General features: G+C 38.2%; 1 protein-coding gene across 3 annotated transcripts in view; it reads left to right on the plus strand.

Annotated features, from left to right (window-relative positions):
• Positions 1-22,447, plus strand: part of Stag1 (stromal antigen 1) — a 187,890-nt gene that overhangs the window by 107,663 nt on the left and 57,780 nt on the right. For all 3 annotated transcript variants that reach the window (XM_042670355.1, XM_042670356.1, XM_042670357.1), the window contains 3 exons: positions 11,304-11,455; positions 13,412-13,485; positions 18,729-18,852. In XM_042670355.1, the coding sequence (XP_042526289.1) occupies positions 11,304-11,455; positions 13,412-13,485; positions 18,729-18,852 (350 nt within the window). The remainder of the gene's footprint in view (positions 1-11,303; positions 11,456-13,411; positions 13,486-18,728; positions 18,853-22,447) is intronic.

Below are 22,447 nucleotides of genomic sequence, written 5' to 3' on the forward strand. Positions count from 1 at the left end.
TTTTTTATGATGGCCCATTTTCCTTCTCCTTCCCATTGGCTCATTTCCAGAAGCGTTTATTGTACTATTTTTTTTTGTCTGTATTCATCCCTTTGGTCGTCTCCATCTGCTATTTGGATGTATGCTTATATATATATATTTTTTTCATATGGCTTTTCTCATATCCATTTTGCATTGAACAGCTCTCTCTTCGCACTAGTAATAGCCTTTAAAATTGCTTAATAAATGCCATTTGCTTCACCTAACTTCTTTTCCTTATTTTGAAGATAAGTTACATTCTGAATTATTTTATGAAATCAGGTGTCAAAAAAATACACAGTATTTAACATTATGGTTATATTAATTTAGTCATTCTCTAAAGTTACTACAAAATACTACTGTAATTCCCATTTGTCTACCCAAATGACCATATCTTCCAAAGCTCATTTGTATAAAGTATGAGATTTATTGGTCACGAACCTTTCAACTAAGCACGGCAAGTTTGCTGAGAACTTAATTCTAGGCTGGATAATAATTATCCATCTTTTATGAGCTTTTTGTTCACATCTTTGCCCTCTTTTTTTTAATGGTATGTATACAAGACATAGATTAAAAGATAATCATTTTTATTCACTTTGCAGGACAAGTCTTGGGGACTAGATAAAATGGGCAGGAACATTTAATCCTCTGCTTCAAAGACTATGTGCATGGACAGTTGCAAGGCAGTTATGGCCAGATATGATTATCGGCTTTGGAATAAAATGCTCCCTGACATTGCTTATATCTTAGCTGAGAAGAGAGACCATCAGGTTAGTTATTTTGTAGGGTACAGATGTAATGAGTTCCGTAGCTTTATAAGTCACCAGAGTGGTCTTTATTAGTAGTACTTTCTATGCTTTTCAAATATCCCATTTTCTTGTTATGAATTAATTAATGTGTCCCTATTGTCAGTATTTATTCATTGCATATAATTGTATACTATACTTTTTCCTTAAAACTTTTCAGCATTCTGTAGCTCTTTTGATCTAATTACTCCACAATTAGAAGTATAAGTATTGTTTTTCCATTGGAGATAGCCTTTCTTTTGGGAATACTTTTTATCAGTAAGTTGTAACAGACTGTTAGAAAATACATACTATATTTTCCTTATTTCTGTTCTCTTCAGCAGAATGTCCATTTACTCATCCATTTTAATAAAGAAGCTTCACATTGCAGTACAGTTTTTTTTTACTGTAAAAACATCAGAATTAAGTACCCTCATTTCTTTTGTAGTCACTATCTTCATTGTACATATTAGAACATAGTTTATGGTTTTACCTTCATAAAAACATTTTTGTCATAATTCTAGTGGGTTTACAGTCTGAGGCTAGAGACGTTTTTCCCATTTCTGTGCAGTTTTTATATTTTATGAGAAAGTAATTTTTTCCAAGTAAAAAATTCTTTGATTTACCACTTTTTAGATTATGAAAACAATATTCTTCAAGAATTTTTATCATAATTGCAGTTTTATGTAGGTGTTTGCTTATAAAATAATGCCAATATTTCCTGAGTTGTTGATTTCAAGTATGTCATGTAAGAATATTAATTTAATTATTTTATTTTTAATTTTCTCACATACTTTTATATAGCTTAAGCTACCTGTCACTTCTAAGATGAAAGTGCTTATTTGAACTAAGAATTCAAAATTTCTATTAATAATGACATAATTTATTCTGCTGTCATTGGTTCCCAAAATGAATTTGAGAAGAATTAGAAATGTGGTCAAGAACATCTATGTGGGCATCTTGATCACTGGTTAACAGTAAGTCACCTAGATGCTTGAGGGATTAAACATTTGTTTATAGCTTATTACTTAACTTTGTAATGTTGACATATGTCTCTGAAAATTACAATCTCTTTTCTCTGATTTTAATTATATGAGTGAATGGTAGAATGAGTTCTGGAGCCAGACTTACTGCATGCATAGTCTTGTTTTCCTTTTACTAGTTGGATAACCTTGGACAACTCCTTATCTGGCTACACTCTTTTAATGCAAAATGAAGAAGTAATGACAGTGATTACTAGGTGCACTGCTGGCTCACACCTGTAGTCCTAGCTACTCAGGAGGCTTAGATCTTAGTATCAGGGTTCAAAGCCAGCCAGGGAAGTCCGTGAAAATCTTTTTTTTTTTCTTTTTGCTAGTCCTGGGGCTTGATCTCAAGGCCTGGGCACTGTCGCTGAGCTTCTTTTTGCTCAAGGCTAGAACTCTACCACTTGAGCCACAGCACCAGGGCTTCATGCATGCTAGGCAAGCACTCTACTACTAAGCCTCATTACCAGCCCTCCATGTTACCTCCAGTGAACTACCAGAAACTCGGAAGTGGGGCTGTGGTTCAAAAGTGGTAGAGTGCTAAGCTTGAGCAGAAGAGCTAAGAGCTTAGGGACAGTGCCCAGGCCCCAAGTTCAAGCCCACAACTGGCAAAAACAAACATAAAACACCCTTCTCCCCCCTCCCCCCCCCCCAAAAAAAAAGAACCACCACTACTACCTCTTACTAAAAATATTGAGAGAGCTTACAGTGGTGCCTGGCACTTAGTAGGTCTTTGAGTATTCTGTGTTAACCAGTAGAGCTATTATTTGCTAAATGTTCATGCTTTTTCTCAGAATGTACTGAGTTTCCAATTCCTTATAATAGACTGTATTGCAAATGAGGAAATCAGAAGTAAACGAGTACATAAACTTGGAAAAAATGAAATCAAAGTGGACTCCAGGGGCTGGGAATGTGGCTTAGTGGTAGAAAGCTAACCAGCACAGAGAGGCTCAGGCCCTGAGTTCAAGCCCCAGGATTGGCCAAAACAAAACAAAAAAACCAGACACCAAAGTGCATGCTAGTGTGTGTAATTCTCTGGCATATACTGGAGACTGATAACAGGTTTGAGGTCAGGCTGGTCAAAAAGTTTATGTGATTCCTTCTCCCCACCTCCATCCCAAATAGTAGCTGAATATGGTGTACATGCCTCTCAAACCAGCTACAGGGAAAACTGAGTTTGGGAAGATTATAATTCCAGGCCTGACCTGGCAAAAAGTTTCATGAGGACCCTCCCCAATCACTATAAAAGGTTGGGTATAGTGGTACACGTTTGTCATCTCAGCTATACCAGGAAGTTTAGTTAGGAGCATTATGGTCCAGCCTGGCCCCAAAGTGAAACTTCATCTCAAAAATAACCAGAGCAAAAGGGCTGCTGGGATTATACAAGCAACAGAGTGCCTGCCTGGTGAGTCTGAAGGCCTACTTCAGTTCAGAACTTACCCCCCTGCCCCCAAATTTGATGCTAATCAAACTAACAGCATACATTTTCATTTCCATTTGACTCCAGAACTCATATCCTGTTAATTAAATTCACTAGGTCACTAGATTTTCATAATTCTTAATGAGATAGATTATGAATAGGACTTGAAAATTTTAGAAACGTCTCTCCCAGAAAATAAACTATAGTTACAATCTTTTTTGCCCTGTTGCTCTTATATGTTCTGTGTATCGGTGTGTGTGTGTGTGTGTTACTGGGGATTGAAGTAGGACCTCACACACACTAAGAAAGTACTTAACTAGTAAGCTATAGCCCCTGCCCTGTATTTTATTTTTTCTATCATAAATTCTTTAGTTCTTCTAGATTTCTTTTCATTGTTTTGTACTTTTACCCTTTGTTCCTTAACATCATCATTTACGTCTTCTTCATCTATTGTCCAGGTTTTATTTGGTTTTCTAATGGACTTACTTTTTTGGGGGGTTGATCATGAGGCCTGAACTCGGCCTGGTCTCTGTCCCTGAGCACTTCAGCTCAAGGCTAACATTTTTCCACTTGAGCCACAGTACCACTTCTGGCTTTTTTCTGCTTATGTGGTACTGAGAAATCGAATCTAGGGCCTCATGCATGCAAGACAAGCGCTCTACCACCTTCCCCGGCTGCTTTTTTTTTTTTTTTTTTTTTTTTTTGGTGAAGAATTAATGTCCAACAATAGTTGTTTATGAACCTACAAATAACACCATCCCATGTAATTATACCCACAAAATAAAATGTAACTTCAGAACTGTAATTACAATTAGAGAAATTATCAAAGTTTTCTGGCTTTAGTTAGGTTACATTTTTCCCTTTTGCTGTTTTGCTTTCTGTCCATAGGTCTCAAAATGGGCTTGCTTTTGTAAGCCAGTTTTTTTTTTTAAGACATTATTTTGAAAAACACTTTATAAGCATTATATATCTCATATATTTATTTTATATATTTTAACCTTACCTCCTCATTTCTATAGTATTGCTAAAAACAAGAATAGTTTTACCTCATAGTACTATTATGAAGCTTAAGTAAAATAATTTTTTTTGTTTTTTGTTAGTCGTGGAACCTAAACTCTGGGCCTGGGCGCTGTCCCTCAGCTCTTCAGCTCAAGGCTAGGTGCTCTACCACTTGAGCTACAGTGCCATGTCTGGCTTATTTTGCTTATGTGGTGCTGAGGAATCAAACCCAGAGCCTCATGCATGTGAGGCAAGCACTCTACCACTGAGCCACCTTACCAGCCCAAGTAAAAGACTTTTTGCTAATGCATTGAACAGGAATTTTTATACTTTTAATTTTAAAAATATATTTGTTGTAGATTTTAGATGTCCTTCAATTTATTTGACTTTCTTGCCATTGTTTTTACGTCTTTTGTCTTTTTAATCTTGTGCCATCTTTTTTTTTTTTTTGCCAGTCCTGGGGCTTGAACTCAGGACCAGGGCACTGTCCCTGAGTCCCTGAACTTCTTTTGGTCAAGGCTAGCACTGTACCGCTTGAACCACCACATCACTTCCAGTTTTTTCTGTTTATATGGTACTGAGGAATTGAACCCATTCATGCTAGGCAAGCACTCTACCACTAAGCCACATTCCCAGCCCCTGTGCCATCTTAAAAAAAAAAATGTACACACACACACACACAGACATACATGTATATACACACATACATTCTCCTTTTAGTGTAAAATATTACCTGACAGCTTCTTGGGAATAAAATGGAATACTGAGGAAGTATATATATTTAGGTATATATTTAAGGTATTGGATGCCTAGAAAGAATGTTGTGTCCTTTTCCTTAATATTAATACTTGGTTATTTTGCTCAGAATTGGTTTTTAACTTCTAGTGTTTTTGCTGAAAAGTCTAATGCTTGTTGAGGCTTCAAATTCTGTTTTTTGCCTTAGTAAGTCCTTATATTTTTCTCTTTGTAGTATTCTGAAATTTCATAGTAAAATGAAATTTTGCTGTATGTGCTGTCTCTCCGCGCCCCCCTCCCCCCAGCACACCCCCTCCCCCATTGGTTTTGCTGGAGATACCTTCTTAAATTCTTGTTGGTTAGATGTTAATCTGTTTAATTCTAAATTTCTTCTTTTTGGTCTGTTTTCTTTCTTTTTAATTTCCTTACATTCTTTAAATTTTTATTGCACTGAATTTTGACTATTATTTTGTTTCTAAGAGTTCTTTATTAACTTTCCCAGGACATTTTTCCATATTCTATGTATTAAAAATATTCTACCTTATTTTTTTCCTTGTTTATTTGTGTGTTAACTGTTTCTTTGAAAGTTTTCCCTAATCCCATAGCTAACTGTTAGAAGTTCTTCTGATTCTCTGCTTTGATCCCTGTCTTTCATATTACAAACATTCTTCAATGATAGTTCTTGACTCTTGGCCTTGAGAGTAAGATACTGAAAAACCAGCAGCAAACTGCCAGGGTGGGAAAGGCAGGGCTGGTCCTCATCCTGTCTATTTATTGTCTGATCTTTCACATGACTGATGAAGGAAATGCCAGGATTGCCTGGATTTACTAAGGATTTGGAATTTACTTGGTTATCGAACAGACTAAGATTTCAGACTGTCTTTGCCCATGTTCTGTTGAACTTAGTTTTAGTTTGTTGTGTTCTCCTCCCACCCCTGTGTTTCTGTGTCCTATAGAAGAAAGTGGCCTTTTAGATAGTTTGTCCTGTTGGTCCTCCCCGTGGCTGGATTTAAATGCCCTGTGCTCATCCTCCTATTGGCCTTAATTCATGTATCATATATTTGGGGTTTGGCCTTGAAGGTATCTCATGAATTCATTACAGATGAAAATTGTTTTCTCCTTGTTGTTTTGTTTGGGATTTTAAGAGAGATTATTTAAATTTTTATCATTTGACATTGGAAGTTTACTATTTATGTAGACTTTGTGCAACCAAACTGAGAATCTTCCTTCTCTTAAAATCTCATTTGTCAAAAAGCTTTTTAAGAAAATCTAATTTGTCCCATTACAAAACCTGGATTTCTTGTGTCAGGCATGGGATCAGCGCCGGTAGCCACTGGTATTGAAGAGGTGAAGTTAGGAGAATTACTTGAGCCAAAGAGCTTGAGGCTGTTCTGAGCAACATAATCTTCCATTTCAGAAAAAGGTTTTTAGTATGCAATTAGCATTTCAAAAATAAAGCATCACTAAGTATAAATGCAGTTTCTCTTATGTCTCAGCTTATGTTTAGAGAAACATAAATAGAAATAGTCAGATATTGATTAAAAGGATCAATGTTTAGAATCCTATTTTCAGACATCCCATTGGCCGGTAACTTTTTTCAGTGATTTTTCTCCTATTCAGACACTAAATGAGTTTGTACTACGTATTTAATGTCCTTCACACACTGTATGTCCTTTCATTCTGTGGTCACTTACTTCCTAACCTTCCCTACCTTTTCTATTATAGTCCCGGAAAAACCTTGTTATCTCCACATACTCAACCTCCACCTGAGAGTACCTGCCTTACTAGTAGCTGGAGAATGCTTTGCATCTTCCTGAATATTTATCCCAAACATCTCCTATACTTTCTCCTTCATGTTTAGATCATTTGTCTTTTTCTAATGGCAATTGACAGAAGAGAGCCTTCAATGATTAAACCTTTGTATCTGCAACTATACCATATGCTCTGTTGTTTCTCTTACTATGGCTCCCCCTGTGGCTGGTCCTGGTACTCAGCTGTAAATTCACTCCCTCTACATACACCTACTTCACAACTGCTCTTCAGATATTCAGATACTGCTTCTCACCTTCGTTTTCCCCCTTTCATTATGTAATACTTACTATTATACTGATTTATTGTGAAAGCCCTCCTCTTTTATAAACCCTTTTGTCTGTGTAGGTTTCCAGAGAAACAGGACCATTAGAGAAACGCTTAAAAACAAACCTCCCTTTCCTCCTCTCTCTTTCCCACTCCTTCTTTGGCCTCTCCTCTTATTTTAGCAACTTGAATTAACACAACTGTAAAATGTGGCAAACTTAATCTGAAAGGCAAGCCAGCAAGCTAGAAACTCAGGCAGGAGTTTTTGCAGCTTTGACTCTAACGTCTGCATGACATTCCCAAATGAGAAAGTTCTAATATTTTATTCTGCAGTCTTCAGATTTTTTTCCTCTGAAAAATGTGCTTTCCCCTTAATCCTTCGTGGGTGAGTTCTACGCACGTTGCTGGAGGAACAGCCTTCCCTTTCTTCAAGTCAGCTGTCTTTTGTTTTGTTTTGTTTTTGGTTCAAGACTGGTGGTACCAGATACTTTTGCACCGTACCACTTGAGCCACGCCTCCAGCCCCAAGTCGTCTGATTTTATATGTTAATCATATGTTTAGAATACTTTGAAAAGTGCCTGGTGCCTGTGGCTCAGTCCTGCCATCCTAGCTACTCAGGAGACTGAGATCTGAGAATTGCAGTTTGAAGCCTGCCTGGCTAGAAAAGTCTGTGATACTCTTATCTCCAATAAATTACTCAGGAAAAGCACTCTGGCTCAAGTAGTAGAGTGCTAGCCTTTAGAAAAATAATCTCAAGGACAGTACCCAGGCCCCGAGTTCAAGCCCCAAGAATGGCATTATTAAAAAACAAAACAGGGGCTGGGAAGGTGGCTCAGTGGTAGAGCGCTTGCCTTGCATGCCTGAGGCCCTGGGTTCGATTCCTCAGCATCACATAAGCAAAAAGAAAAAAGCCGGAAGTGGCGCTATGGCTCAAGAGGTAGAGTGCTAGCCTTGAGCTGAAGAGCTGAGGGACAGCGCCCAGGTCCAGAGTTCAGGCCCCACGACCGGACCAAAAACAAAAAACAAAAAAACAAAAAAAAACAGACCTTGACTGTAATGCCTGGATTGCTGTTTGATTAAAATAACTGGTTATGATATCGTAGCTAACTCATCACTTCTGAGATGAAGTAGCAGCCTTCCTTTGATTCCTCATGCTCCACAAGCTGTGATCACACCACTGTCTTTCTCTTCAAACAGAAATCTCAAAAGGTTTGTTTATATTGTCTCCCCTCTCTTCCTTCTAACTCTCCTTGAAGCTCCTCAATTGTCTCTTACCTCCCTGCTTCTGATGTGCATGCAGCAGGCTTATGGCCTAAATTAGTTGGCAGCTTCCATTTTCATCGTTCTCTTTCTTGAAAGACATAGCTGCTTCTTCTTTCTTGGAACTTTATCTTTGCTTCTTTCTGGAAACAAGTCCTGGTGGATTATAGCCAAATTGTAAATATTGAATTATCTTGACAAATCTTCAGATCTTTCCTTTTTTTTTCTTTTCACATGGTCTTTACCAAGGAAGTAAAATCCAGGTCTGTGGTTTTATAATTTTATGAAAAGAAAATGAGAAAGTGGAACTGTGGCTCAAGTTGTAGAGCACTAGTCTTGAGCAAAAAGGCTCAGGAACAGCCCTCAGGCCCTGAGTTCAAGCCCTAAGACTGCCACAAAGAAAAGAAGAAAGGAGTTTGACATAGGTGACAATAGTAACATGACTTCATATTCATTATGTGAGTCATTACGTGGTGAAATACCTCTTTTCTATCCCTGGCTCTTAGCCACCAAATTCTCATCCCTGTGTACTACCCAACTTGTGACTTCCCTTGAAGACACTTTATATATGACCTGTCTTCAGCAAGGAGTTGCTTTCAACTTTTTATGGTAATGAACTTACAGAAAACTTCTTGTTATCAACACCTATTTGCAAACTGCATTCTGAGCGGCGTTGTACTCAGACATCATCGATGTCTGATGTCAAGATGTAGCTGACAGATGAAATGTAAACGTCCAAGTATTCACCTGGACAGAAGGAAAACACTTCAGAAGCCATGTCACATATAAAGGCTGAATTAGTCAAGTCAAATTTTATAAGTACTCTGTACAGAAGTCAGTCCCTTTCAGTGGACTCAAAACATAATTCCCATTTCTCACCTAAAATGAAAGTTGATCCATAATACCTAGAGAGCAAGGTTTTAGCTGAAAAATTCCTGGAAATTTATAGAGCATTTTACATTTGTATTAGTTTTAGTATATTGATCATGTATCCTGACTGGGAAAAGAGGCTTGTTCCATAAGGACAGTTGGCATTTGAGATACAACAGGACATGTGGCTGAAAGCAGCCTTCACTAGATTCAGAAAAAGCCATCTGGCTTATCTTCCAGTGGTGAATTCCAGCCACTACTGATGTTAATTATAATGTTTTCCAACGCTATCTTTCAAGTCATTTTGCTTTTGAGATTGAGTTTAGACTGAACTACACAGTACTAGGTATCACTCTGTGTATGCAAACAAGCTCTGATATACTGCTGCCCTCCCTAGGGCAGTTTGGGAGCTAGTCTCCTTTCTTCTACAAATTATTATGTAATCAAATATTCAAATACTGACAAAACATGTATTGTTATATTTTAAAACACTATTTCTGAATGTAACTTTTGGTTACTGTATTCCAAGGAAAACTTTTCTATTAAATGTATTTCTATATGTTTACTAATTTAAATACATTTTTTTCAGGATTATATATTGTCATATATTATTTTAAGGGTCACAGAAATCACTGTTAAAATGGAGCTGGCCAAAATGTAGGTGGGGCTTCAGAATACCAATGTGTATGTGTGTGGGGGTGGGTAGGTAGGTAAACAAATCACTGTGTGCCTTATATAGATAATTAAAGGGAAATAGTAAAGTGTATAATTAAAGGGAAATAGTGAAAAATGCATGTTTTTGTCTATATACATGCTTGCAGTTAGCTTAGTCAGTTTTTCAGAAGCACTGAACAGTATTTCGTGGGGTTTTGTTCTTTGTTGGGCATGTCCTTGGGGCCTGGGCACTGTCTCTGAGCGTTTTCATTCAAGGCTAGTGCTGTACCACTTTGAGCCACAGCGCCATTTCTGGTTTTCTGGTGGTTAATTGGCGATAAAAACCTCACACTTTTCTTTTTGGAACTGGCTTTGATCAGATCTCAGATTTCAGCCTCTTGAGTAGCTAGGATGACAGATGTGAGCCACCAGCACCTAGATCAGATGAACAGTATTTTGTCATAATTGAACATTGATATTTTTATATGAATAAGCCTGGAAAGGGGTAATTATTTACCAGCATAAAACCTTTTTATTTCTTTACCAATATTCCCCATACTCTATCTCAATAATGAAAATAAATATGAAAAAAAGTTTGAGGCTTGTACATTCTTTTTGTTTAAATGATGTAAACAGAAAAATAAGAGAAGGAAAAAGTGAGAGAAGGAGTGGCATTGTCCAAAAATAAATTTACCCATGAAAGTGGTGCTGTGGCTCAAAGTGGCAGAACATTAGCCCTGAGTGAAAGAGCTCAGGGACTATGTCCAGGCACTGAGTTCAAGCCCCACTACCAGAAAAAGAAAGAAAGAAAGAAATGTACTCCTTACCTGATTTACATAACTGTAATAGCTTTGTATATAATCTTTATAATAAAAATTTTTAAAGGGAAAATAGAATTTACGCATGAACATTTAAAATATGTGAATGCCTGCTAGAGAATATATAAATAAATAAGTCTTGGAAATTCACAGAATATATTTTGATGAACATAATGAATTTTAGGGCCAGTGTACTTTACAGGAATTAGAAATTTACAGTTCATTCAAGTGAGAGGACTGTCTTTTGAGGGCAAAGATAAAGAATTGACTGTAAATAGGGCACCTGTGATTCTTCTCAGTAAATGCATTTGGGAGCATTTGTGGACACAGATTTGGTGGCCAGGTAGATGAGGCTTGGCGAGTCTGCCCTCACTAAAGAGTGTTTTTGAGGAGTGAAGAAAGGCATTGTTGAAGATGCTACTTAAAAATCTTTCCTAATAGTACTTAAGATGAGGCTGTTTTTAAGTGGGAAAGTGGAGAGTAAGAGGATACATTTATATATTGTCATTTAAAACTTTAAAATTATCCCTGCATTATAAAAGAAATAGTCCCCCCCCTTCATCCATTTGCTTTGTGAATTTATGATCTCACAGACAATGATTTGTTTCAGAGATAAATGTTAAGGTATCCCTTTATTTTGTAGCCATGAAGCTCATGACTGCTCTGGTGAACGTTGCCTTAAACCTCAGTATTCATCAGGATAATACCCAGAGACAGTACGAGGCTGAGAGAAATAAAATGATTGGGAAGAGAGCCAATGAAAGGTTGGAATTACTACTTCAGAAACGCAAAGAGGTAAGTAACTGATGGACTTCCAATTTGTAAATGTGTAAGAAATACACTTTGTTTTCCCTGTTAAAAATGTTTTAAATTTTCTTAACATATTTTAAATTAGATTATTTCATCTATCTCAGCCCCTTTTTCCTTTTATGCTACAAATCCAACTGAAAGTCTCATACATTTACCACCAAGCTACACACTGAGGTCTTGTTTGCAGTTTTACAACAAAATTTTCATGTGTGTGTTCAAAGTGCATTTAAGCTGGGCGTCGGTGGCTCACACCTATAATCCTAGCTACTGAGGATCGTGGTTCCAAGCCAGCCTGGGCAGGAAAGTCCATGAGACTCTCTATCTCCAATGAACCACTAGAAAACTGGAAGTGGTGCTGTGGCTCAAATGGTAGAGCACTGGCCTTGAGCTGAAGAGCTGAGGGACAGCGCCCAGGCCCAGAGTTCAAGCCCTACGACCAACCCAAAAAAAAAAAAAAAAAGAGTGAATTTAAACTGAGTCCTTTCGTAGGAGACATTGTTAATTTTTGGCCAGGGATGAGCTGTACTAGTTTCTGAATTTAGAATTTGCATTTGCCTGGCAGGCATTCTGCTTGAGCCAAGCCTCTGATCCAATAGGAAACATTTTTATTGATCTAATTGTGGAAAAATATTTTACTTTGTCGTATTATTTTACCTTTTAGTTGAAAAAAGAGTATCTCATTGCAGAGCGACTGCATACATGTATCCAAAAAACTTACATTAAATCATTAGCTATATTATGTTAGTTCGATAAGACTATTGTATCCAAGGGCCACGTGGAGTTGGCTTCAAGGAAAGAAATGTATTGTCTCACTCTGTGGAGGTGTGCTAGTCAGAATTTTCATCTTTGTGACAAAAGCCTGAGACAGGCAACTAAAGGCACAGTTACTTTCTCTTAATACATTGGTTTCAGAGTTTTAGTCCAAGCTCTGCTGTATGCATTGCTTGGGCTCAGGGGTGATGCTGAAGAGCATGCTGGCAGGAACATATGGCCAGACTGCAAGCGTTTCACATCTTTCAGCTCTACTTTCCAGTCCTGACTCTCACTGCAAAAGCTAGGGAAAAGAAGCCAGCAATAATCAGGCAACAGTCTGAATTCTGGGCTGACTTGAAAATTCCTCCTATGGATTCATCAGCCACCTTTAAATTCCACTTCCCACCTTTGCCAGAATGTCACACAAGGTACCTCCAGTTCAGTTACCACCTGAAACCTACAAGGTGATAGTGAAAGAAAATGTATCACTGAATATTATTACACAGGAATCACAGGAAAAATTAGAAAAAGAAATCAAGCATTGAAGGTCATTTCGTCTCAGTGATTTTATGGCTATAAACTCAGTTCTAACTATCAGCAACATTGCCTGAATTTTCATCTCCATAATAGTATTTTATGTTTTTGCTGCGTTCTACCACTAGTGACCAGAGTCCACTCTGTTGTCTCTTACGCTTGCACTTTGGGAAGTTGACTACTTTTAATTATAGGTTACTTAAATGCAGCATAATGTTTACATCCTTTAGGTACAGGAGGAAGTTGCTTGTACAGTGACAAAACATCCAATCAAAGATATGTCCCTTAATCATCAAAGACAGAAATCATACCCTGAGCTCCTGGTTCAGAGAGCTGTCTAGAATTCAGACATATTCCCAAAAGTGGATGATACTTTGAAGATGAAAGCCTGACCAAACTCAGCTACAAAATTCTTCCTTCTTAATCACTGTGTAGTTCGTGTCTAGAAAGTAATTGGTAGCAGAGAATAAAAATTTCTCAAACCACTGGGGTATAGCTGTAGAAATAATGAAATATAATCTCAAACATCATTGCACAATGAGCAAAAGAAAGGATACTCACCAGAATGAGAAGGGTTGGGAGTTTAAAACTAACTGTTCATTACAAATAAAATAGTATTCCCATTAATATTTTTATTGGTTTCTTTCGTTTCAGCTACAAGAGAATCAGGATGAAATTGAAAATATGATGAACTCTATTTTTAAGGGTATATTTGTTCATAGATACCGGTAAGGATTTTTTTTTAATTATTTACAAGTTCTGTAACTTTAAAAAAAATACTTTTTTTTTTAGTCTAATCTATACACTTGAATTTCTAGTGATTCAGTATGAATTAATGAAGTCATTAAATTATTGTGACCTTAGATAAAACTTTCACACTTGAAAATATTAAATGTCTTTCTTTTTGTCCTGTGGCCCTGTCTTGTTCCATGATCAACTGATACCATTTAAATATTTTGATAGGGGCTGGGAAGGTGGCTCAATGGTAGAGCGTTTGCCTTGCATGCCTGAGGCCCTCGGTTTGATTCCTCAGCACCACATAAGCAAAAAAAAAAAAAAGCCGGAAGTGGTGCTGTGGCTCAAGTGGTAGAGTGCTAGCCTTGAGCTGAGGAGCTGAGGGACAGCACCCAGGCCCAGAGTTCAGGCCCCACGACCAGACCCCCCCCAAAAAAAAAAAAATTAAAATATTTTGATAATAAAGAAAGGGTAGTGAAGGTTGGCCCTGCAAGTAAGTCTGTAACGAAAGATGGCACACAGCAGTGTGGTCACTTGTTTGTTTTCACCTGGGATCCTGAGAGCACTAACTGTTGAACAATTTTTCCTCGTGTTCCATTGCAAATGGTTTAGTGTGTCTCTTGTCAGGAAATTTTTTTTAATGTGATAAATTTTAAAAGGAACATTTAGAAAGGCAATTGTGGCTCACAACTGTAATCTTAGCTACTTAGGAAACTAAGATCTGAGGATCGTCGTATGAATCCAGTCTAGACAGGAAAGTCCATGAGACTCTTTATTTCCAGTTCACTACCAAAAAAGCCAGAAGTGGAGCTGTGGCTCAAGTGATAGAGCACTAGTCTTGAACATAAGAAGCTCAGGGACAGTGCCCAGGCCCCTGCGTTCAAGTCCCAGGACCAGCACCAAAAATAAGTAAATAAATAAATAAATAATCATGTGTGTATATATGTATTTATATAAGTTGTGTAAATTATAAGTAAATACACTTAGCTAACACAAGCCTAGTTTTTAGTTACTTTTGAGAGTACAGTTAATAAGTTAAGGAGATTGTTAAAGCAGGGAAATAAATTTTGTCTATGGTAATGTATATACACAAATAATTTTGATATTTTAAAAGAACATTTTAATTCAGAGTATGAAAAGATGTTTTGAAACATGTCAAGAACATTGAATAGAGATTATTGGAGTTCTTTGTCTTCTTTCTTACACAAACTATTCTTCTAATCCATTAATGCATTATTGACGTATATTTGGCAGAAAGAACGTAAGTATACCTGCACTGCAGTATTTATGAGGGCCAGTCAGATAATTTGATTGTGAGTGTGTGTGTGTGTATTTAAACCACCATCATGAATATACTCATCATCTTTAAAAACTATTTTTCCAGTACTCAGTAATTCTTCCCTTTCTGTCACTCTCACCTCCTTTGGTCCCTTTTTACTAAGACAGAATTTTACTCCTTTTATCAGTTTCTCCGAGAGCACTGCTTTAACTACTCCCTACCCTCCGTCATTTTACATGCTGTGTTCCCTGAAATGCCCTCCTCAGTGCACGTTAATCATCTTTCTGTAAGCAATCTCTGAGCTCTCAGATTCTTATTTGTGGACTAATAAAGAACACAGTATGATGTTCAGTGATTCCTTGAGTTGTTCATTTTCTCCTTTGTCTGTTTTATTTCCCTCAAAAAAAAAATGTTCTCTGTAGATAGACTCTTGGAAAATCTATTTTGTTTCCAGCCAAATCTTGCCAACAGAATTGGTTGAAATGTGAATTCATCTTAAAGTGCTGCAGTTCAGATTTTTGGCATCTGTAATTACTTCTTACTCCAGAGCTCTAGTGAGATTCCTGGTGCATGAGCAATAACAGGGCCAGTACCTACCCACATATTATCAAGCGTGTTTCTCCGCATTTATGTTGGCAGTCATTTAATTTATATTGTATCCTTTGTTAGGAGCATCACATTCTTGCCTCCATCCAGGCAATAAAAAACATGGAATTAAAATTCACCAGAGTTAAATTTCCCTTTTCTATAAGCAAAAAAAAAAAAAAAAGTGATTGTTAAAGAATGTAATCCAAATTTCCCATTTCTGTTTTCAGTGTTCATTTCAAGGCCCTTGTACTAAAATGGTATGCAAAATTAATCTGTCTTATGAATGTCTTTAATACCTTTCTTCTTGACTTAATGGCTCCCCCCCCCCCCCCCACCTCATTGTTTATCTTTATTTGGGGAGTTTTAAAATGCTTTTTCTAGACATTACTCTCCTTCCTTCCTTCCTTCCTTCCTTCCTTCCTTCCATCTTCTCTTTTCTTTTCTTCTTTGTCAGTCGTGGGGCTTAAACTCTGGGCCTGAGCACTGTCCCTCAGCTCTTCAGCTCAAGGCTAGCACTCTACCACTTGAGCTTCAGCGCCACTTCCAGTTTTCTGATGGCTTATTGGAGATAAGAGTTTCATGGACTTTCTTGTCGGGGCTGGCTTTGAACCACGATCCTCAGATCTCAGCCTCCTGAGTAGCTAGGATGACAGGTGTGAGCCACCGGCGCCCGGCTCTTTTTTTTTTTTTTTTGTCAGTCCTGAGGTTTGAACTCTGGGCCTGGGCACTGTCCCTCAACTCCTTTTGCTCAAGGCTAGCACTGTACACTTAAGCCACAGCGCCACTTCCACTTTCTTCTGTGATTTAGAGATAAGAGTCTCACAGACTTTTCCTGCTCAGGCTGGCTTCAAACCATGATCCGAAGATCTCAGCCTCTTGAGTAACGATTACAAGTGTGAGCTGACAGCCCATTTTAAATGGGATGAGGCAGTTGGGAAATGTAAATGAATTAAAAAAACCAGTCACGTATCAGAAAATACCTTTGTATGAAAACATGCTGTTTATCAGAGAATATGTGGAAACACATCCATTTAAATCTGTTAGTTCCTTGAGAGCAAAAAAGCAATGTTTAGTAGTAGAAAAATCATGGAGAAGCTAAAACTTTACTGGAAGCCAGAAGAACAATCTGGTGTGGGTGACCGGAATACAATGGAGATGATTTTAAGCATGAGGATGACCATGTCCATGCTGCCACGGTGGAGCCGAATTTATGGAGCAGACGAGACAGTTTGTCATCAGATTGATAAGGATTCTTTTTTTTTTTTTTTTTTTTTTGTCGGTCGTGGGGCTTGAACTCTGGGCCTGGGCGCTGTCCTTCAGCTCTTCAGCTCAAGGCGAGCGCTCTACCACTTGAGCTACAGCGCCACTTCCGGTTTTCTGGTGGTTTATTGGAGATAGGAGTCTCATGGTCTCTCCTGCCCGGGCTGGCTTTGAACCGTGATCCTCAGATCTCAGCCTCCTGAGTAGCTAGGATTACAGGCGTGAGCCACCAGCGCCCGGCTGATAAGGATTCTTAATAGTACTAAAATTAGTATTAGGATGTTTTTGTCCCTCTCCTTTTGTCCCCCCCCTAAACTTGGTAGTGTTAAAGCATCAGTTACTATGTCATAATTTCTTTGGGCCAGGAACATTCTTCTGTCCATTCAGAAAGTTAGAAAAAAGTTTATAAAATGTTTCGTCATAAAGAAATGATAAATATTTGAGGAAATAAACATATTTAACCCAATTTAAATATTATGTATTGCATACGTATATTGAAACATCACATTTGACCTTATTAATACGATACATTTTATGCTTAAGTGTCAGTGAAACTGAAGATTGTAATCTGCACTATTGTTTGGGAAGAGCATTTCCTCCATTTTTATCCTTAGGCAATGACATGAGCCTAGAATGGAGATTTATTAAAACAAGGAATGAAATATGAGTTCTCACACTTACTTTGTCAAGAGAGAAAGACAAGGAAGAAATCCCTTAATAGTAAGAAGTGGCAGATTGCCTTGTATAATTTAGAGAATTTTGAAATATTTTAATATTTTAGATATACTTGTTAAATCAGAAGTCTTGAAGATTAATTTCAAAAATAATTTAAGATTCACCCTATCTTTCGTAATCCTTCTTTTCAAGCTAGGCATAACAGCCTGGGTTAGGTGAGATAAAAGTGTTAGCAGCTGCATTTGTTTACAATTCATAAATGAACTGAGGAGTAGGAAAACCATCCTAAGAGTATTACATTGGATACCTACAAGGAGATGAAGGGCCATCTAGACAGCAAGCTAGAATCCTGACATCGAGAATTGTTTTGCCCCTGCACTGCTACATAGGCACAAAGACAATTCCTCTTCTAAGTGACTGGATCATTATTCTCCATTCCTTGGCTTTAAAAAAATACTTAATTAAAGACGAAGGGCCTGTGGCTTGTATCAACTGCTAGGCGTTAATCTATACATGTACAGAGTAGCTATACATATATAGCTTAATTCTCAATAAATGAATTTAAAGTTTTAGATTTTGTAATTGATCGAATATTTTTATTTTTTGGTCAGTGGTGGGGCTTGAACTCAGGGCCTGGGCTCTGTCCCTGTTCTTTTTTGTTCAAAGCTAATGCTCTACCTCTTTGAGCTACAGCACTAATTCCCCTTGGTTTTCTGGTGGTTAATTGGAAATACGAGTCTCACACTTTCCTGCCTGGATTGGCTTCTAACCATGATCCTCAGATCCCGGCTCCTGAATAGCTGGAATTACAGATGTGAGCCACCAGCACCCTGAAACTATTGAATATTTTTAAATAATAGTATTTCTGTATAATTGTGCCCCATAGATGTATAACTAGTTTGTGTTAACATAAAATTTTCTCTTTAATTTATTAGATATGTAGTAGCTTACAGAACTTTTATAGAGACAAAATTCATGAGTTCTACATTATTCTATAGTTGGATGTGGTAATCTCTGGTTTTCTCCAAAGATTCAATATGTTTGTTGGCCCAATAATAACCTATGAGACTCTCAGAAAGCTCCAAATGCCATTGCCAGACCCAGTGAAACTAAAGCATCAGGCAAAAAGGCATTACATAGTGTGATCTTGGTAGTTCTTATTTTACAGAAACTATAGAAACAAAACAAACCAGAAACTTCAGAGTGGAAACCTTTGAAGGAAATATAAGAGTAGAAGCAATACTTAGAGGCCAAGCCTCATGGGTACTGCAGCTGAATGTTCACAGGTTCAAGCCCAGCCTAAGATACATAGCAAGACTCTTTCTCAGAAAAATGAAAAGGAAATATTTTTTAAATTTCTGTTTGAAAATGAAGATACGTACATTCCAGCTTTGAATATAAATCAGAGGGTTTTCCCCCTCTTTCCCTTTTTAGTGATGCAATTGCTGAGATCAGAGCCATTTGTATTGAAGAGATTGGAGTGTGGATGAAAATGTATAGTGACGCCTTCCTAAATGACAGCTACCTGAAGTATGTTGGCTGGACTCTGCACGACAGGGTAAGTTACTGCCTTCCAGGCTGTGATGAGAGACATGCTTACCAGAGTACTGCAAAGCAAAATTGCTGTAGTATTAACAGTCTGAAATTTAAGAGGATACAACTGAGTAGTTATTTGTTTGGTGATCATAATGAAACTAGAGATGTTGGCCTATGCATGGCTCTTGTTTTATTTAAATGCAATGTTCTTAAAACTACATGTAGTATCCCCAGAAGGTAATTGATTATCTATTTTTTTTCTTATTTTGAATATAAGGATATTTTTTTCGTTTTACTTAATATATACAAAGTAAATTTATTTTTTTAGTTGTTTTTGTTTGTGCTATTTTGTTTGAGACAAAGTCTTGTTATATAACCCAGACTGGCTTCAGATATTCATCCTTCTGCCTATGCCTTCTTCTTCTTTTTTTTTTAATCGGTTGTGGGGCCTGAATCTGGGCCTGGGCGCTCTCCCTCAGCTCTTCAGCTCAAGGTGAATGCTCTACCACTCGAGCCACAGCGCCACTTCTGTTTTTTTCTGCTATGTTCTGTTGAGGAATCAAACCCAGGTCCTCATGAATGCAAGGCAAGCCCTCTACCACTGAGCCACCTTTCCAGCCCCCTTGCCTCTGCCTTCTAAGTGCTGGGATTACCAGCGTTTAGCGTTTACCAGTGAGCCTAGCTTAAATAAGATTTCTTTTTTCATTCCTTAGAATTACATCACAGTACACTGTTTTATGAGAGTTAAATAGGTTTGTTGAAGCACAGAATATATGTCCTAAAACTCTGTTTCTTTTTCTTTTTTTTTTTTGGTCGGTTGTGGGGCGCTGTTCCTGAGCTCTTCAGCTCAAGGCGAGCACTCTACCGCTTGAGCCACAGCGCCACTTCCTAAAACTTTGTTTCTAATATCTTAGAAAAGGCTCTGATTTAAAAGAAATCTTACATTGAGTCCTGAAAAAGTAATTGTCAGAATAACCAAGCTTAAGAATGATATATTGATTGGTTTAGATTTTTAATGAAAAAAATAAAAATATATCAGTGGGAAGTTTATAAAAGTGACCTGACATTCTAAGATTTCTTTATTTATAGACTGATGACATGGCCTAAGTGGTAAGTGGTAGAGCCTCTATGTAGCAAGCAGAAAACCTTGAATTCAAATCCCAACGCGTGCTGCATGCGTGCGTGTCTGTCTGTCTGTCTGTCTCTCTTGTCTTTGTGTTAGAGGTAAGTGCTGAGGGATCAAAGCCAAGAGTTCATGAAGTAAGATTTGAATCATCAGCCTTAAACTGTTTCTCTAGAGATACAGCATCTAGATGAAGGGGAGGATATTTCCCTCATACAGTGTCAAAATCATATGAATGCTGTACTTAATGGAATAACTTTTACCCATCTTCCCCCTCCCCTTTTCCCCCTTTCACAACTGGAGTCATTTCCTACTCTAGCTTTATTCCTCTGTTCACTGCACCTACAGGTTATGGCTTGTGTCCAGATTCGTAACTAATCTGCCTTCCTATAAAAGACCAACTTTTTCAGGTAGCAAGTCAAAGTCTAACAAAGTAGACATCATAAGTTCTGTACCCACTGTTTGTAGATCTACCCCTGGGGGGTGACACGGGCTGTGCCTGCTTTAATATAACAGTAGTAGCCTCTGCTTTTCAGGCTACATAGCTTAATCCTTGTGGACTTATGCTCATGATGTCTTTCTGTATTTGGTGCAGTTTGCTTATACTTCCCTATTGCTTTAACTTTTACCTAGTATCTTAACTCGTTTTCTGCTGCTAAACAGAATACCTGAGGGTAGGGAGGTCATAAAGAGTTTACTTGGGTTTATATTTGGGGAAGTCCAACAGCATCTGCTCAGCTTCTGGCTAGGGCTTTCTGGTGGTTTAGCTGAGTGTATTCAGGAGATGTAAAGGAGGATGAACTTTTACAATAGTTACTGAATTCCTGTAAGATAAACATCCATCCACTCATGAGAGAAGACCTATCATGGCCTAAAAGCCTCTTCAAGGTCTATCCCCCATCTCTGAACAACCATCACAGTAGGAACCAATACTTAACTTGAGTTTCTAGCAGGGAAAACTATATCCAAACTATAGCACCTTGTATACAGATTTTTTTTTTTTTTTATTTTTATCTATTTTTTTCTATCAACTGTGAGGCTTGAACTTGGGGCCTCGCTACTATTCCTGAGTTCTTTTGCTCAAGGCTAACACTCTACCGCTTTGAGCCACAGGGCCACTTCTGGTTTTCTGGTATTTAATTGGAGATAGAGTCTTATGGACTTTCCTACCCAGCCTGGCTTTGAACTGTGATCCTCAGATATCAGCCTCCTGAGTAGTAGCAGCTTTGAGCCACCAGGGCATGGCACCGAATTCTTTTGTGTACTCTCTTGAATATGCTCAGTTTCCTACTTCAGACTTCTCATGGTAGCTAGAGAGAATCTACGTTCTGATAGCCCACTTTTTGTCTTAGTGTTCATTCATATCATGTATCTTTCGAGTTCATTACTGCTCTTTTTCTTTTTTTTTTTTTTTGGGTCCGGTCGTGGGGCCTGAACTCTGGGCCTGGGCACTGTCCCTCAGCTCTTCAGCTCAAGGCTAGCACTCTACCACTTGAGCCACAGCGCCACTTCCGGCTTTTTTCTTTTCGCTTATGTGGTGCTGAGGAATCGAACCCAGGGCCTCAGGCATGCAAGGCAAGCTCTCTACCACTGAGCCACCTTCCCAGCCCCCTACTGCTCTTTTTCAAGACTTTTCCTTTCCTATATTCCCTTTACCTCTTTCACATACTAATACACCTGCTGGACAGCCCATCTGAATTTGGTTTTCACTTTGTTACAGTACACTTGAGAATACGAATTATTGTCATATTGTTATATATTGTTATCCTAGAGATAAGCATTGTGATCTGTAACTGTCATTCTAACACTGCAGCTGAGGCAAGAGGGTTTTGAACTCAAGACTCCCCTGGTCTATTGAAGGATAAGGAACCTTTTTTCTGCCATGGAACCTTACAAAACATTCACTGGCCATACAAAATTGTTAATGCAGGGGCTGGGAAGGTGGATTAGCAGTGGAGTGCTCGCCTAGCATGCATGAAGCCCTCGGTTCAATTCCTCAGCACCACATACACAGAAAAGGCCAGAAGAGAGTGTTAGAGCAAAAGAAGCTGAGGGACAGTGCTCAGGCCCTGAGTTCAAACCCCAGGACTGAAACCCCCCCCCCCCAAAAAAAAGCACAAAATTATTAATGCAGATGGCTATGGACAGACAATATAAGAAGCATCCATTTCTGTCCCATGATTCTGTACCACATGATTGTGTGGGCCTTGTAAGGCCCACAGACAAGACTTTCCCCACCCCTAGAGAGAGTGTAGCTAGCCAGGCACTGGTGCTCGCCTTATTCCTAGCTACTCCAGGAGGCTGATGTCTTAGGATCGCGGTTTGAAGCCAGCCCAGGCAGGAAAGTCCTTGAGACTTTCTATCTATAATTAATTGTTTTAAGGCCCCCATGTTCTGAGTACTCTACTCCTCCAAAGGTGAGACAAGCCTCTAAAGTAAAATTGACAGCATCTTTGTGTCTCCAGCAGCTCCTGTGTGCATTCTAGCAGGACCG

The sequence above is a fragment of the Dipodomys spectabilis genome, unplaced genomic scaffold, assembly GCF_019054845.1.
Source record: "Dipodomys spectabilis isolate Male_0828 unplaced genomic scaffold, ASM1905484v1 ptg000542l, whole genome shotgun sequence".
Classification (NCBI taxonomy): domain Eukaryota; kingdom Metazoa; phylum Chordata; class Mammalia; order Rodentia; family Heteromyidae; genus Dipodomys; species Dipodomys spectabilis.